General features: G+C 46.1%; 1 protein-coding gene across 1 annotated transcript in view; it reads right to left on the bottom strand.

The window, feature by feature from the left end:
- The window catches only part of drc3 (dynein regulatory complex subunit 3), a 40,544-nt gene that overhangs the window by 6,818 nt on the left and 16,714 nt on the right, over positions 1–17,012 (bottom strand). Inside the window, exons 8-10 of the mRNA XM_080206489.1 lie at positions 16,438–16,612; positions 4,545–4,676; positions 2,210–2,280 (exon numbers count right to left, since the gene is read on the bottom strand). Coding sequence (XP_080062615.1) covers positions 2,210–2,280; positions 4,545–4,676; positions 16,438–16,612 — 378 coding nt within the window. The remainder of the gene's footprint in view (positions 1–2,209; positions 2,281–4,544; positions 4,677–16,437; positions 16,613–17,012) is intronic.

Below are 17,012 nucleotides of genomic sequence, written 5' to 3'. Positions count from 1 at the left end.
CTCCCTCTCCCTCTCCCTCCCCTCCCCTCCCCCCCCCCTCCCTTCCCCCCTCCCCTTCCCCTCCCCCCCCCTCCCCTTCCCCCTCCCTCTCTCCCCTTCCCCCTCCCTCTCTCCCCTTCCCTTCCCCCTCCCTCTCTCCCCTTCCCTTCCCCCTCCCTCTCCCCTTCCCTTCCCCCCCCCTCCCCCCTTCCCCCCCTCCTCCCTCCTCCCCCTTCCCCTCTCCCCTTCCCCCCCTCCCCCTTCCCCCCCCCTCCCCCTTCCCCCCCCCTCCCCCTTCCCCCCTTCCCCCCTCCCCCCCTCCTCCCCCTCCCCCCTCCCCCTCCCCCCCTCCTCCTCCCCCCTCCCCCCTCCCCCCCCTCCTCCCCCTCCCCCCCTCCTCCCCCTCCCCCCCCTCCCCCCTCCCCCTTCCCCCCCTCCCCCTTCCCCTTCCTCCCCCCTCCCCCCTCCTCCCTCCCCTCTCCCCCCTCCTCCCCCTCCCCCTTCCCCCCCTCCTCCTCCCCTCCCCCTTCCCCCCCTCCCCCCTCCTCCCCCCTCCCCCTTCCCCCCCTCCCCCCCCCTCCTCCCCCCTCCCCCCTCCCCCCCTCCTCTCCCCCCTCCCCTTCCCCCCCCTCCCCCCTCCCCTTCCCCCCCCTCCCCCCTCCCCTTCCCCCCCCCCCCCCTCCCCTTCCCCCCCTCCCCTTCCCCCCCCTCCCCCCTCCCCTTCCCCCCCTCCCCTTCCCCCCCTCCCCCCTCCCCTTCCCCCCCTCCCCCCTCCCCTTCCCCCCTCCCCTTCCCCCCCTCCCCCTCCCTTCCCCCCCCTCCCCTTCCCCCCCTCCCCTGATCATGGTTTCAGGAGGTGACAGCAGAACCCAAACTGAGCATCAGAGAACATATTATTGTCAACTAAGTGTCGCTCGCTAGCATTGTGATTTTGCTGATGATTGAAAGCAAGGGATGGGATAGCAATTTTGACAGCACCTTCCAAGCCCAAAAGCTTTACCACCTAGAAGGACAACGGCAACACCTACAAGTTGTCCTCCAAGCTGTATTACCAGCCTGTATCTTTATTCTATATCTATATCTTTATCTATAACTATATCTATATCTATAACTTCACCATTGCAGGGTCAAAATCCTGGAACTCCCTTCCCAACACGACTGTGGATGCATCTACATCACATAGACTGCATCTATAGACATCACTACATCACATTACATAGTGGTTCTAAGCGGCAGCTCACCACTACTTTTTCAAGAGCAATTAGGGATTGGTAATAATGCTGGACTAGCCTATTGTACCCACATCCTGAAAAGACTTTTAAAAAAATGGCTAGACTGGATTTGTCCTGTTTTTGTGGATGAATTACCTCAGCAATTTTCCACGTTTTCAGGTAGATTCCAGTGTTGTAGCTATGCTGGAGCAGTTTGGCTTGGGGCATCGTTAGTTTTCAAGCACATCTTCAGCTGGAATGTTGTTGGAGTCCATAGCTTTTGCTGTATGCTGTACCAGTGTAGTCAGCCATTTCTTTATAGGCATTTGTGATGGTGCATACCTCACAAAGACGCGAGGATGGATAATCTACTCAATCCTTTTGTCAGAAGATGGTTGCAAATGCCTCATCCTTGTTCTTGCACCCACATACTGGACTTAACCATTATTGAGAAGAGGATTGCCAACTCTCCTGGCTTAGCCTGGAGACTCCAAGAATTGAAGATCAATCTCCATGACATTTCTGTTGGACCTGGAGAAGAATCGTCAGAACAAAAATTTTTTTTTGTATCTTGCCAGTGGACTCCTAGCAATATGAGTTGAAAAAATGTTAATTAACATTCAAAAAGATCAATATCTGATTATGATCAGGATTAAACGTTATGAGAAACCTCAGGAGATGCAGTGATTCCTGTAGTGAGGTGTGGGTATGGATGAATATTCTACAGTTTTGCTGGAATATCTTTTGAGTATCAAGAAGCATTTATGCAGAGTGTACATTCAGATTTCTAAATGGAATGGGTAGACACAGTGGCTTGTACCTGGTCTGTGGAAGGATATCTCTCTACTGGACAATGCTTACACCACTCAAACAGCTCCCCGCACCCCCCTCCCAATTTTCAATAATTTTATATATGATAAAAAGAGACGTTCATAGAAAATGATGTCCCAGTGATTGTTCTCATTTCGTGCCTTACGTACTTAGGTTAATTTTTTGACAGTGTTTACATCAAAGGATATAGAGCTTGTACGTTTTCAACATAAGTTGAAACAATTTCTGAAATATTTCGTTCAAAATCCCTTGTTGTTTCCTGAAAAACCAAACAAAACAAAGCACTGAAACTAATGGCTGAAACACAAGTGTTACAAACTGACTAACATTTTGCTCTCGCTCCAGAATGTCCCTAAAGAACCGACTGACATGCATACTCATTATGTTGAAATCAAGACTCAATTTTCTACTCTATCTCAGGACTTTAAAACAATGGAACTCCTTCATTTCCTTCAGTCCAGTCCCTCTTCCTCCTACGATCACCAAAATTTAATCCCAAGCTTGGTCTCACCCAATCACTATTTTCTGATTGGCATTCTTTGTTGTAATGATACTGTGCTATTTTAATATATTTTACTGTAAGGTGGGGTTGCTTTAAGAGGTAGTGTTTTGTTACAATAGTCAATTTATGTGGTAAACATGCAGCAGATGCTAAGATTGTTCGCTAATAATTGATTTTAGCTAGAAATGTCTTACTTTGGAGAGTTAATGGACCTTTTGTTTATTTAGGTTCTCCTGGGATTTCAGACTTGGTATACAGAGTCATGTGGTTAATGGGAGGAGCTAAACTTGCAGGGAAGAATTATTGTTTCAGTTTCATTTTAAAATCAAAGGGAGTTGTTGCTTGGACTGCCAGAAGAAAGCAATGGTTCTCTCTCTCTGAAAAGGCTCTCAGAGCTCCACAGCTGGTAGCCTAAGTCATAACAAGTATGCATGTGTTTTGCTAACTAATTTTAAAGAAAGTTTAAGTCTGTAAGAGGAGTATTGCTTGAATTGGAGCTCATAGTGATAGGTTAGCAGTTAAATATTGTATCTTGTCGTGTTTAAGTATTGCTAAAGGTTAAGCTAATTCATTTGTTACAATTAAACTGTATTGTTAAATAAAGCTTGATAAAGGCTTTCTAGTTTATCAGTAGAATTGAGCTTGGGGTAAAACATCTGATCCCTCAGTAATGCCAAAGTAGAAAATTGTTGGGGTCTGATCTGGCTTCATAATATATCTTGGGGTTACTGATCTGGTACCCGAAAGTTGCTTACTGTTGTATTGGGTTTTTGGCCACTTGTACTTCTCAACTAAACACATGTTTCCACTTCTTGGAGAGAAATTTCAGGAACTATGAAGGCAAAAAAAGCAAACACCCAATAATAAAACACTGCAATGTGAATCAAGCATACAGTGGCTGGGAATTTTTTAGAATGCCATGATGGTAACACTTGTTTGGGCAAAAATGGTAGCCAGTTGCTGTTCATTTTTACTGGGTATCAATTAACAAGATTCAACATAAAATAAACGCAGAATACAATGCATCAAGTACCTTTGTTTTATCTCCTGCCAGTTTCTGTTCCCACCATGAAAATGATGACTTGTGTTGGGATATTTCACAAATATCATTAACCATCTACTATCTCATTTTGTGGACATTGTTTAGGGGAAGCCCAGGAAAAGAAGGTAGCAATCCAACAACTACAACCCATCCGTATCATGGTTCCAATTCTAAGCATGCCTAAAACGCGTACATTTGCACTTTTCAGTTGGAAGTCATTCAGGAACAGGAACCCTGGCTTGTTGTTGCTCTCCCCAGTTCATGCACATAAATCACTTTCCCATCATGATCAGCTTAACCAGAACTGACTGAACTAATAAAGCCACTGGATGGTTTTAATATCATTAGACATTTGGAGTGCATACAAGATAACTTTAATATTGGGTTTCTATAATGAGAGAGAGGAGATTTCAGAGTGTATTTGTAGTTGCAAGATGCTTATTTTATAGCAGGAATTATTTACTATTTGATTCAGCAATTGAATGACATACAAGTTGCTGAATAAATTTACTGTAATTCAGAAGAGGTTTGTAATTTTCTTTACTAACTGTTTGATAACATGTGGGCTAGGTAGGATTTGATGTTTTGCCCAAAACTAGTAGATTAAATATTTGGTAAAGAGACTTCTGGGGCACAAAAGCTGACTGCCACAAGCCTCACACAGAATTTGGAACCAGATTTACATTTGCCCCTCCCCATGTTTAGCTTACAGTATTGGCCAGGTTGCCAAGGGCAAGGGTTGGCAGCTGTTGTCTCAAAATGAGTAAGCTAACTAATCTTTGAGTTAACAGGCAATTAAAAAAGAAAATATTCAGCACAAAACAAAATGTTAAATAATGGTTGAAAGCCTAGAAACTAGAGAGGAAAAACACCTGGGAAACCAATCCTTGATTGTCATCTTGCCATTCCTGCATATAACAGGAAAGGACAAGGTCAGAACTACTGTAAATTTCTATGGTTTCTAAATTAAGTTTCTTACCTCCAGCTGGTCAACCAGTTGCATCTCTAGGTTCATTAGTTTGCTCCATAGCTGTTCAATCTCTACCCTGAAGTTCTTGATCAAACTCTCCAGAATTTCTGGATCAGTAACATGTTGTAATTCACTGAATTGCTGCACAAAGAAAATAGTAGTCAGCTTTTCTTGGACCAGAATAAACTGGCTATACTTCTATCTCAGCAAGTGTGATATATCAAATTTCTGCTCTGTAAAATGGATTGGATTTGATCACAGATTTAGGGAAAAAGAGCATTACCATATATTAAGAAATACACACTGTTCATTTCCTCTTATTCCAACAACTTGTTACGGACAAGAGAGGAGCGATAAACTGAAACTCCCAATTCCCCTCTCTTCTGTCATTATCAATGTGGTTTAATGTGAGACCAACTTTTGTGTGAGATTAACTTACATCAATTGGGGCGAAGTAGAAATGGTTGAGAGTTTCAGGTTTTTAAGCATCCCAATCACCCAATCAACTTGACTTGGTCCCTCCATGCCAACACAATACTTACAAAAGCTCACCAACACCTCTACTTTCCCAGAAGACTAAGGGAATTTGGCATGTCCGCTACAACTCTCACCAACTTTTACAGATGCACCATAGAAAGCATTCTTTCTGCTTGTATCACAGCTTGATATGGCTCCAGCTGTGTCCAAGTCCACAAGAAACTGGAGGATCATGAATGAAGCCTCGTCCATCACCTAAACCAGCCTCCCACCCATTGACACTGTCCACACTTCCCACTGCCTCAGAAAAACAGCTAGCATAATTAAGGACCCCATGCACCATGGACATATTCTCTTCCACCTTCTTCTGTCGGGAAAAAGATACAAAAATCTGAGGACACGTACCAACTGACTGAAGAACTACTTCTTCTCTGCTGCCATCAGACTGTTGAATGGACCTACCATCGCATTACTCTACACACCCTAGCTATGACTGTAACTCTACGTTCTGCACTCTCTCGTCTATGTACGGTATGCTTTATCTGTATAGCACACATGGAACAATACTTCTCACTGAATACTAATACATATGACAATAATAAATCAGTTCAATAAAAAGTATCAACAGCAGTCTCTTATGGATTTAAATAAAGAGGATTGTTTATTCTCACACACCTTCCACAACTATCCTCCTATGTGCCAGGCATGACTCCAACCAACGGAGAATTTGCTCCCCGATACCCCTTGATGTCACACTCTCGGTCGAACGCAACCTTGATGTCAAGGGCTGTCACTTTCACCTCACTTCTGGAATTCAGCTCTTATGTCCATGTTTGAACCAAGGCTGTTATGAGATCGAGAGCTAAGTGACCCTGGCAAAACCCAAACTGGGCATCACTGAACAGGTTATTGCTGAGCAGATGGTGCTTGATCGCACTGTTGATGACTCCTTCCACCACTTTACTGATGATCTAGAGTAGACTGATCGGGTGGTAATTGACCGGGTTGGATTTGTCTTGTTTTTTGTGTACAGGACATACCTAGCAATTTTCCATATCGTTGGGTAGATGCCAGTGTTATAACTGTATGGAAGAGCTTGGCTAGGGGAGCGGCAAGTTCTGGAGCACAAGTCTTTAGTACTTTATCCGAATGTTATCAGGACCCATTGCCTTTGCAGTATCCAGCGCCTCCAACCGTTTCTTGATATCATGTGGAGTGAATCAAATTGGCTGGAGGCTGGCATCTGAGATGCTAGGGACCACTGGAGACTTCTGGTTTAAGTTTAAATTGATAACATAACTAGTCACTGACTGCCAATCAGAAAAAGATCCATTTATGCCAACTCTTTGCTTCCTATCTGCTAATCAGCTTTCTGTCCATCTCAAGACATTAAGTGCAATCCCACATGCTTTAACTTTACATAGTAATCTGTTATGTGAGACCTTGTCAAAAGTTTTCTGAAAGCCTAAATAAACCACATCCACTAGTTCTTTTTGGTCAACTCTACCAGTTACATCCTCAAAAAATTCCAAGCATGATTTCCCACGCTAAATTTTGTCTGATTATACCGCCACTTTCCAAATGCTAAGTTATGAAATCCTTGATAATAGACTCTAGCAACTTCCCCAATACTGATATTAAGTTCACTGATCTTGTTTTATCTCTCCCTCCCTTTTTGAGTAGTGGGCTTACATTAGCTACCCTCCAATCTGTAGGAACTATTCCAGAGTCCAAAACATTTTGGAAAATAACTACCAATTGATCTACTATTTCCAGAGCCACTTTCTTAAGTACTCTGGGATGACAATTGTCAGGACTTGGTGATTTATTTACCTTCAATCCCATCAATTTCCCCAGAGCAGTACTTCTATAGCTCCAGTTCAATTGCACCACCACATTGGCAGTTGTCTGTGGTGTCCTGCACATTCTCAAAATCATTTCAGAGTACAAACCAAAAAGTGTCTCCAGATTTGTCCACACATATGAATTGTTCCTTCAGCAATAGCTTGCTCTAAGACTACCCTTAGGTTTATATGACTCTGGTTGTACCTTTCCTCTGCATTACTAATAACAGCCCTAGCAGGCGTCACACTCTTGTCTCCAAAAGGAGGTGCAAAACCCTGTGGGCAATATGACTAGTGCAGAATACAGATATCACGGCAGCTTCCAGAAGTTCTAGTATGGACATGCATGAAAACCTTCCACTGGTCCACGTGCCAACTGAACGCTGATGGAATGGAATCCTGGCTGATTGACTGAATATTCCTGGATGATCAAAGGGTGCCTTGACTGCCATTTGAGTACAATATATGACTTCCTGTATCTGTGACCATCCAGCCACTGCAACAAAAGATGAGAGTCTGATCTGATTGGTTTATCAGTGACGAAATAGGTGTAACTGGCTGCTTTGGGAAACATGAGTCCCGCCACCTCAGAGATGTAATTGTGAAATCCTACAGATATCATCAGTAGATCTTTGAAATGAACTAGAGATGAAAAAATTCAGTAAAGTGATGACTTTGACAGTCAATGGCAATGCTTACTAACCTGGCCTTCTTGGATGAATGAATGGATGAATGAACAGCGCTCGACAATCATCAGGCAGGATTGTTCCCTTCCTGTTGGGGAATACTTCAGCAGTCATGGGCATTCAGCCTCTGATCTTCGGGTAAGCGTTCTCCAATGCAGCCTTCACGATACACAAAATTGATAGCCAAGTTCCACATACGAGGATGGCTCTCAACCGGGATCCTGGGTTCATGTCACACTATCTGTAATCCCCACAACTTGCCTGAGCTTGCAAAATCTCACTAACTGTCCTGTCTGGAGACAATACACATCCCTAACCTGTGCTTAACCCTCTCTTCACTCACATTGTCTGTACCTTTAAGACTTAATTACCAGTAAAGACTTGCATTCAAACCATTATTTTGTAAATTGAGTTTGTGTTTTTATATGCCCTGTTTGTGAACAGAACTCCCACTCACCTGATGAAAGAGCAGTGCTCTGAAAGTTCGTGGCTTGTGCTACCAAATAAACTTGTTCGACTTTAACCTGGTGTTGTGAGACTTCTTACTGTTCTTGGAAGAAGCAGCAGATGGCAGCAATGTTCTGCCTTGAAAGCCTGTGTTCCTGAGACACTGTTGCTCCATCATCTGAAGGAAGCTGATTCTCCTTCACCTCTGTACCCTGTGCTGTTTGTACCACCTCCTTTGAGCTGCAGCCCAATGTTCAACACCTCTAATCTGAGCAGCAACATGTGCCTGGAGAGAAGGCAGCTACTGTTGGTATTGTTGCTCCTGCTGGTGCAGATGCTTCTCTTGTTTCTCATTAAAAATGATGTACATGTACATATGCTTCTCCCATGCTGCAGTGAAGGCTGATAGCAGGTAATTGCAAATCAAGGTAAACAAACTCCAAGCTTGGTGAAATGACTTCCAAAAGTTGGAAATTATGCACAAGGCAGTGAAGTCTATATGCCTTTCTCATTTGCAAGGCAGCAGTTTTAAAGGCTCTCCATCCCAACAGTTTGAGATCAATGACCCTCCCCCTTCACCATGCTCTAGCCTAGTTGACCCTAGCAAGTTATACATGGTGCAAAAAAAAACCTGTACACTGACTGTTAAAACTAGAATTCTGGGTTAAGGCCACAATTAGTCGGATACTTAAATATTTAAGCAACTGACCCAACAACTTCATGAGGAATTTCCATACATCAAGAAACATGACCTGGTAAAAATTAGTTGCGGATGGGATTATGTCAGGCTTCCAACATGCCAACAATTTTTAGCGATTTACTCTGATGTCGACACTCAAGCCCTCCCAACCTCTTCAGTTAAAATTCTGCCCCAAAAGGCAGAAAGAACATCAAGCCCAAAGTGAGAAAAGGCTACTCAGCCCAACCAGTCAACTTCATTCAGATGAAGGTATGGATAGTACAGACTGTAATCCCACCCTCACATCTGTGGATCTCCTTAACTTAATTTACTCATCTCATACTATACTGCACCCTGTGGGGACAATGTTTATAAGAAAATAAAATTACACAGAACTTGCTAATTTTGTGCTTTTGCTCTCTAAACATATTGTATCTACATAGCATCATTCCTGTTCAGAGGCTGAACTAAAATGTTTACAACGAATGAAGTCCTTTTCAATGTAGGAAACACATCAGCCAATTTGTACACTATAAGATTCCACTAATAGCTATCTGATAATGTTTTTAGGTATTGATCAAGACATGAATATTGGTCAAGACCCAAAACTCCAAAGAGAACCTCCATATCCTTCTTCGAAATAGTGTCTGGGGCTTTATTTCCATCTGAGAGGGTAGACATGCCTTTGATTCAACTCTGAAGGTGAACATTCCATCGTACTGCAGTGTCAGTCAGCCTAGTTTTTGAATCTTAGTCTCTGGGGCTTGAACCCACAAACATGTAGTAACTGAGACACAGCTGAAACTTTAATTCTGTGTTCATCGTCCAAATGAAAAATCTGGTTTACTTCAACAATATCTATGCTGTTCAATATTTTAAAAGTCAACAACATGTATTCCCTCCATCTTGTTCAGTGAAAGACCAGTTCAGTATTTTGCCCCTGGTGGACTTTGGATGTCGGTGTTGGTTTCCAGGATGCAGCATTTGCTGTAGAGCTGGTTGAGAAGTGTGAGAGAGAGATGCGACAGCAAAGTCTCTCAGCTTTGTGAGAGACTCAGCTGCACAGGTTCGAACAAGACCTCTTCACCACACAGAACCCTCAACCGATCTATACACTAGGTACATTGATGACATTTTCTTCCTTTGGACTCATGGTGAATAGTCACTGACCCAACTATATAATGACATCAACAAATTCCATCCCACCATCAGACTCACCATGGACTATCCAGAATCAGCTGCATTCTTGGACACACGCATCTCCATTAAAAATGGTCACCTCAGCACTTCACTGTACCACAAGCCCACGGATAACCTCATGATGCTCCACTTCTCCAGACTCCACCCTAAACACATTAAAGAAGCCATCCCCTATGGACAAACCCTCCGTATTCACAGGATCTGCTCAGATGAGGAGGATCGCAACAGACACCTCCAGATGCTGAAAGATGCCCTCATTAGAACATGATATAGCGCTCGACATCGATTGACAATTCTAACACAGCACAGCGAAAAACCACACTGACCTCCTCAGAAGACAAACACGGGACACGGAAGACAGAGTACCCTTCGTTGTCCTGTACTTCCCCAGAGTGGAGAAGCTAAGACATCTTCTCTGGACCCTTCAACATGTCATTGATGAAGATGAACATCTCACCAAGACCATCCCCACACCCCCACTTCTTGCCTTCAAACAACTGCACAACCTCAAACAGACCACTGTCCGCAGCAAACTACCCAGCCTTCAGGAGAATCGTGACGACGACGCCACACAACCCTGCCATAGCAACCTCGACATGGATGCAATCATCTCACGTGAGAACACCATCTACCAGGTACATGGTACACACAATTGCAACTCAGCCAACATAGTCTACCTGATACATTGCAGGAAAGAATGTCCCGAGGCATGGTATGTTGGGGAGACCATGCAGATGCTACGACAACAGATGAATTAACATTGCTTGATAATCACCAGGCAAGAGTGCTCACTTCCTGTTGGGGAACACTTCAGTGGTCACGGGCATTTGGTCTCTGATCTTCGGGTATGCATTCTCCAAGGTGGCCTTCACGACACACGACAATACAGAGTCGCTCAGCAGAGACTGATAGCCAAGTTCCGCACACATACAGACGGCCTCAACTGAGATCTTGGGTTCATGTTACACAATCTGTAACCCCCATGACTTGCCTCGGCTTGCAAAATCTCACTAACTGTCCTGGCTGGAGACAATACACATCTCTTTAACTTGTGCTTAACCCTCTCTCCACTCACACTGTTTGTACCTTTGAGACTTGATTACCTGTAAAGATCCGCATGCCAACCATTATTTTGTAAATTGAGTTTGTGCCTTTATATGCCCTGTTTGTGAACAGAACTTCCACTCACCTGATGAAGGGGCAGTGCTCTGAAAGCTAGTGGCTTATGCTACCAAATAAACCTTTTGGACTTTAACCTGGTGTTGCGAGACTTCTTACTGGTTTTTTGAGTAACAGCTCTGTCTATTTAAAACATACAGCAACCAAGAAGTTGCTAGGTTTTACTTCCAGTCTCTGTTGAGTTAAGAAATCTCATTTTAAGGGGCAGAGTATTTGCCACACTGGCTTCAATAGCTCAACAGTGCAGCAGGAGAAAATCAAACAAGATTCAATCTCGATTGCTCGTGAGTTTAAGTGGCTTGGTCGAGTTCTGCAAACTCAGCATAGGCCAGGATGAAATTTGATATTTTCCTGGTTTGTATGGCTCTGTATCACACCAGTTGGTGCCTTTACTAAGTAAGCAGGCCTGTCAATCATAAAAATAATTGTACAAATTAATACATGATGACTAGTTGAAAGTTATGTCTATGCAAATAAGAACATAAGAAATAGGAGCAGGCCATCTAGCCCTTCAAGCCTGCCCCGCCATTCAATAAGATCATGGCTGATCTGTCGTGGCTCAGTTCCACTTTCCCGCCTTCTCCCCATAACCCTTAATCCCCTTGCCTATCAAAAACCTATCTACCTGCATTTTAAATATATTTAGCGAGGTAGCCTCCACCACTTCAACGGACAGAGAATTCCAGAGATTCACCACCCTTTGAGTGAAGAAGTTCCTCCTCAACTCCGTTCTAAACTGCCCCCCCCCCGCCTTTATCATGAGGCTGTGCCCTCTAGTCCTACTGTCCTTTCTGAGCAGGAAGAGCCTCTCCACCTCTATCCTATCCATCCCATTCATCATCTTATATGTCTCAATGAGATCTCCCCTCATTCTTCTAAACTCTAACGAGTACAAGCCTAGTTTATTCAGCCTCTCCTCATAGTTCAACCCCCTCAACTCCGGTATCAGCCTAGTAAACCTCCTCTGTACTCCCTCCAAGGCCAAAATATCCTTGCGTAAGTGCGGCGACCAAAACTGCACACAGTACTCCAGCTGCAGCCTCACCAGTGCCCCGTACAGTTGCAGCAAGACCTCCCTACTTTTATATTCAATCCCCCTCGCTATGAAGGCCAGCATCCCATTCGCCTTCCTGACCACCTGCTGCACCTGCAGACTGGGTTTTTGCGACTCATGCACAAGGACCCCGAGGTCCCTCTGCACCGTTGTATGCTGCAGTTTTTCACCATGTGTAGGTTAGGTGGATTGGCCATGCTAAATTGTCCCTTAGTGTCCAAAGATGTGCAGGTTAGGTGGATTGGCCATGCTAAATTGCCCCTTAGTGTCCAAAGATGTGCAGGTTAGGTGGATTGGCCATGCTAAATTGCCCCTTAGTGTCCAAAGATGTGTAGGTTGAGTGGATTGGCCACGCTAAATTGTCCCTTAGTGTCAGGGGGGGATTAGCTAGGGCAAATGCGTGGAGTTATGGGGAGAGGGTCTGGGTGGGACTGTGGGTCAGTGCTGACCCAATGGGCCAAATGGCCTCCTTCTGCTCAGGTGCCGAGGCGGAACTCCATAGGAGGAGGTGGGGAGATTGACAAGCTGGGCAGCGATCGGGGGTGGGGGGAAAACAGTCAGGGTGATGCTTGGGGACAGGGCCATGTTTGTGGGGGTGGGGGAAGTGGTCAGGGTGGGTAATATTTGGGGCAACGAATGGGGGGGGGGATCAGGGGAGAGATGCTCGGAGTGGTGTTTGGGGAGTGCAGGGGCAGGGTGCGATGTTCTGGGTGGCAATCGGGAATGACGCGATCGACCAGGACAGTGATCGGGGGGGGGGTAGTGATTATCAGAGTGGCAATTGGGGAGTGTGGGGAGGGGGCGTTCAGAGTGGCAATTAGTAGGGATGCGAGCAGCAGGGTGGTAATTGAGGGGGAGTGATGTTCGGAGTGACGATTGGGGAGTGCGATCAGTTGTAGGGGGGGGCAATATCCATGGGGCGGGGTAAGGGGAGTGACAGATCTCCCACTATTTTATGTACAAACAGTGAGTGCAATGGGAGATGGGCGCGCAAGTACAATTGCACCCCAGGACATCAGCAGCCGGCTTCTCAGTCGATTGAGACTCCCACCGTCCCTCCTCCCCCCACCAACTCACTAAATTTCTACCTGTCTTGTCTGCAGTGATCCAATGGTTCTGTCTGATCCTGATGTACATCAAAGAACAGCTGTCTAAGCGAGTCGGAGAACGTGAGTGCCATCTTGTTCCGTCCTCCATCACACCCTCCACCCGCCCTTCCCCGCGAGGGGCTGCCTCGTGCAGAGAGAAACCTTGCATTCCACACCCCACCCCCCTCCTCCGACAACTGCTGCTGAGGCGGGGAAGGGCGGCCGGGCAGCCTGCGCACAGCAAGATCCCACAGTGATCTTCAATCCTGCAGGGGAGGGGTGGGGGAGCAAGCTATGGGGGGTGGGGTAATCCCGGCCCCTTGGGAAGAACGGAGCAGGTGAGCCGAATGGATTCTCGCTGCTCCCGTGTCGAGGGGTCTCGGCGCCTGTGTTTGGTTCCTGGTGGGCAGGGGGTCGGGGGGTGAACGTTGGCCTAGAATTGGGCTCAGACGTCTGGACACCTCTGGTCACCTGGGACTCTGCCCACTTGATCACTGTTGGTCCCAGGACCCCTAGGGGAACTCCCTCCCAAACGCAGCTCCTTCCCCACCCCCCCTCTTCCACTCCCAGCCGTGAGAAGTTTGGCAGAGAAAGGGGATGCCTCCACATTAATCCCTACCTCACTCTCCTTTTCCCCGTCTCTCCCTCTCTCCCCATCCCTTCCTCTCTTTCCCTCTCTTCCTCCTTCTTTCCCTTGCCCTCCTGTTTCTCCCTCTTTCTCTCTGCCCTTCTGTCTCCATCTTTCTCTCCCACTCTCTCTGTTTCTCTCTCCCCTTCTCTCCCATTTCCCTCTCTCCTTCTCACTCTCTCTCTCCCTCACTCTTTCCCCTTTTTCTCACTCCCTCTCTTTCGTTCATTACGTTTCATTAAAGGGAAGTCATGTCTGACAAATTTACTGGAGTTCTATGAGGATGTGTCTAGGGCGGTGGATAGAGGAGAGCCGGTGGATGTGGTCTTTCTGGATTTTCAGAAGGCGTTTGATAAGGTACCTCACAAGAGGTTACTGCAGAAGGTCAGAGGACATGGAGTTGGGGGTAAGGTGTTAGCGTGGATAGAGGATTGGTTGTCAAATAGGAGGCAGAGAGTGGGGGTCAATGGGTGCTATTCGGATTGGCGGTTGGTGACTAGTGGGGTGCCCCAGGGGTCGGTGCTGGGGCCTCAGCTATTTACCATTTACATAGATGATCTGGAGGAGGGAACCGAGTGTAGGGTGTCGAAATTTGCTGATGACACCAAGATTGGGGGAAAGGCAAATTGTGCGGAGGGTGTGGAGAGTCTGCAGAAGGATCTAGATAGGCTGGGCGAATGGGCCAGGAAATGGCAAATGGAATTTAATGTTGGCAAGTGTGAGGTGGTCCACTTTGGTAGGAAGAATGGTAGGAAGGACTATTACTTACGTGGCGAAAAACTGCAGCAGGCGACGGTGCAGAGGGACCTCGGGGTCCTTGTGCATGAGTCGCAAAAACCCAGTCTGCAGGTGCAGCAGGTGGTCAGGAAGGCGAATGGGATGCTGGCCTTCATAGCGAGGGGGATTGAATATAAAAGTAGGGAGGTCTTGCTGCAGCTGTATAGGGCATTGGTGAGGCCGCAGCTGGAGTACTGTGTGCAGTTTTGGGCGCCGCACCTGCGCAAGGATATTTTGGCCTTGGAGGGAGTGCAGAGGAGGTTTACTAGGCTGATACCGGAGTTGAGGGGGTTGAGCTATGAGGAGAGGCTGAATAAACTAGGCTTGTACTCGTTAGAGTTTAGAAGAATGAGGGGAGATCTCATTGAGACGTATAAGATGATGAATGGGATGGATAGGATAGAGGTGGAGAGACTCTTCCCGCTCAAAAAAGACAGTAGGACTAGGGGGCACAGCCTCAAGATAAAGGGGGGGCGGTTTAGAACGGAGTTGAGGAGGAACTTCTTCACTCCAAGGGTGGTGAATCTCTGGAATTCTCTGCCCGTTGAAGTGGTGGAGGCTGCCTCGCTAAATATTTTTAAGAAGCGGGTTGATGGGTTTTTGATAAGAGAGGGGATTAAGGGTTATGGGGAGAGGGCGGGAAAGTGGAACTGAGCCACGACAGATCAGCCATGATCTTATTGAATGGCGGGGCAGGCTCGAAGGGCCAGATGGCCTACTCCTGCTCCTATTTCTTATGTTCTTATGTTCTCACTCACTCTCTTTCTCTCCCTCCATCTCTCTCTCTACCCCCCTCTCTCACTCACTGCCTCTTCCCCATCTATCCTTCTTTCTCTATTGTCTCTCTCTCCCCCTTTCTCTCTCTCTTTCACTCTCTGTCTCTCTCACTCTGTCTCTCTGCTTTTCTCTCTCTCTCTGTCACTCTCTGCCTCTCTCTTTGTCTGTCTCTCTTTCTGTCTCTCTCACTCTCGCTCTCCCTTTTTGTCTCTCTCTCTCTTTCACTCTCCCTCTGTCTCTCTCTCTCTCTGTCTCTCTCTCTCTCCTTGTCTCTCTTTATCCCTCTCTCACTGTCTCTGTCTCACACTCTCTCTCTGTCTCTCTCACAGCCATTTCTGAAGCACTCGACAAGGTGACGAATGAGTTTAAATTCAACATTTCGATCCAACATCATTTCCACATCTACGCCAACCAATCCAAGAGCCTGTCCCATGTGGCACTGGACATCATGGAGGAGATTAGACAGCGACTGGGGGTAGTCTATGAGGGAATGGGTCTCCTGGGATACATCACAACACTGATGATGATTTACCTCTACATCCAGTGAGTCCCACGTCGCTCAGTATCTAACCCCGTGCTGCACCCGTCCCGGGAGCGCCCGATGGGGACAGTGCAGAGGGAGCCCCACCCTGCATCCAACCCTGCGCTGCACCCACCCCAGGAGCGCCCGACGGGGGCACAGTGCAGAGGGAGCTCCACCCTGCAACCAACCCCGCGCCGCACCCGCCCCGGGAGTGCCAGATGGGGGACAGTGCAGAGAGAGCTCCACTCCGCACCCAACCCCGTGGTGCACCCGCCCTGGCAGTGTTTGATGGGGGACAGTGCAGAGGGAGCTCTCTACAAGGTGGAGCTATATAGGTAATACAGGGGCAACACCAGTCTCAGTGACAATGATGATAACTCACCATTCCTTGTTATTTAAGGTTCTTCTGTTCCATGGTCATATACTTCATTTAAAATACAGTTTAACACATCAGTTCCACTTTTAAACATCAATAATATTGCACTATTTACAAATGCTAACTGATTTGTTCCTTTTTTTGTTTTGACTTTGATTCCTTCCTACCTCTTTGTTCGTCTCCTCAAATTCCTTGATGATTTTTACTCCTTTTTGCTGGTTATCTTCAATTGCTTCCTGCAGGCATTCCAAAAAATGTTCCAGTTCCTTCTCACGCGTGTCAAACCCTTTGAGACCATAGTCAAAGAGCTTCTGGCAAATGTTCGTAAACTCAGCCTTATATGTGATAAATCGTCAAGGATATAATAGCTCTATTATACTTTACTGTAATCATGCTGCTTATCTTTGAGTTTCTGTAATGTTGGTTCTGTTGTTAATAGTATGTTAATTTTATTATCAAGGTCAAGGATATACAGGTGAAGGACACTGATTAAGTACCTTGAACGCATATTAAAAAAAGTATCTGGGGTGCATTATCACCCCTGGTACTGACACTTCGGTTTGATTCTGTAAGTTTGCTTTGATATCTTTGTTACAGTGCCCCACCTCTGTCATTTCTAATTATTTAATTTATTGTTTGATTGAAAGTATATAAAGGGTCATCAGAGGCTGTAACCTCCTCTCATTTGTTTAACTTACTGCTTATTTTTCATTAAAAAGAGTATAAATAGGGGCTTTCTGTG

The sequence above is a fragment of the Carcharhinus amblyrhynchos genome, chromosome 18, assembly GCF_965287045.1.
Source record: "Carcharhinus amblyrhynchos chromosome 18, sCarAmb.v2.hapA, whole genome shotgun sequence".
Taxonomy (NCBI): Eukaryota; Metazoa; Chordata; class Chondrichthyes; order Carcharhiniformes; family Carcharhinidae; genus Carcharhinus; species Carcharhinus amblyrhynchos.
The sequence above is the reverse complement of the archived record's forward strand: the minus strand, read 5'-3'. Positions and strand labels throughout refer to the sequence as shown.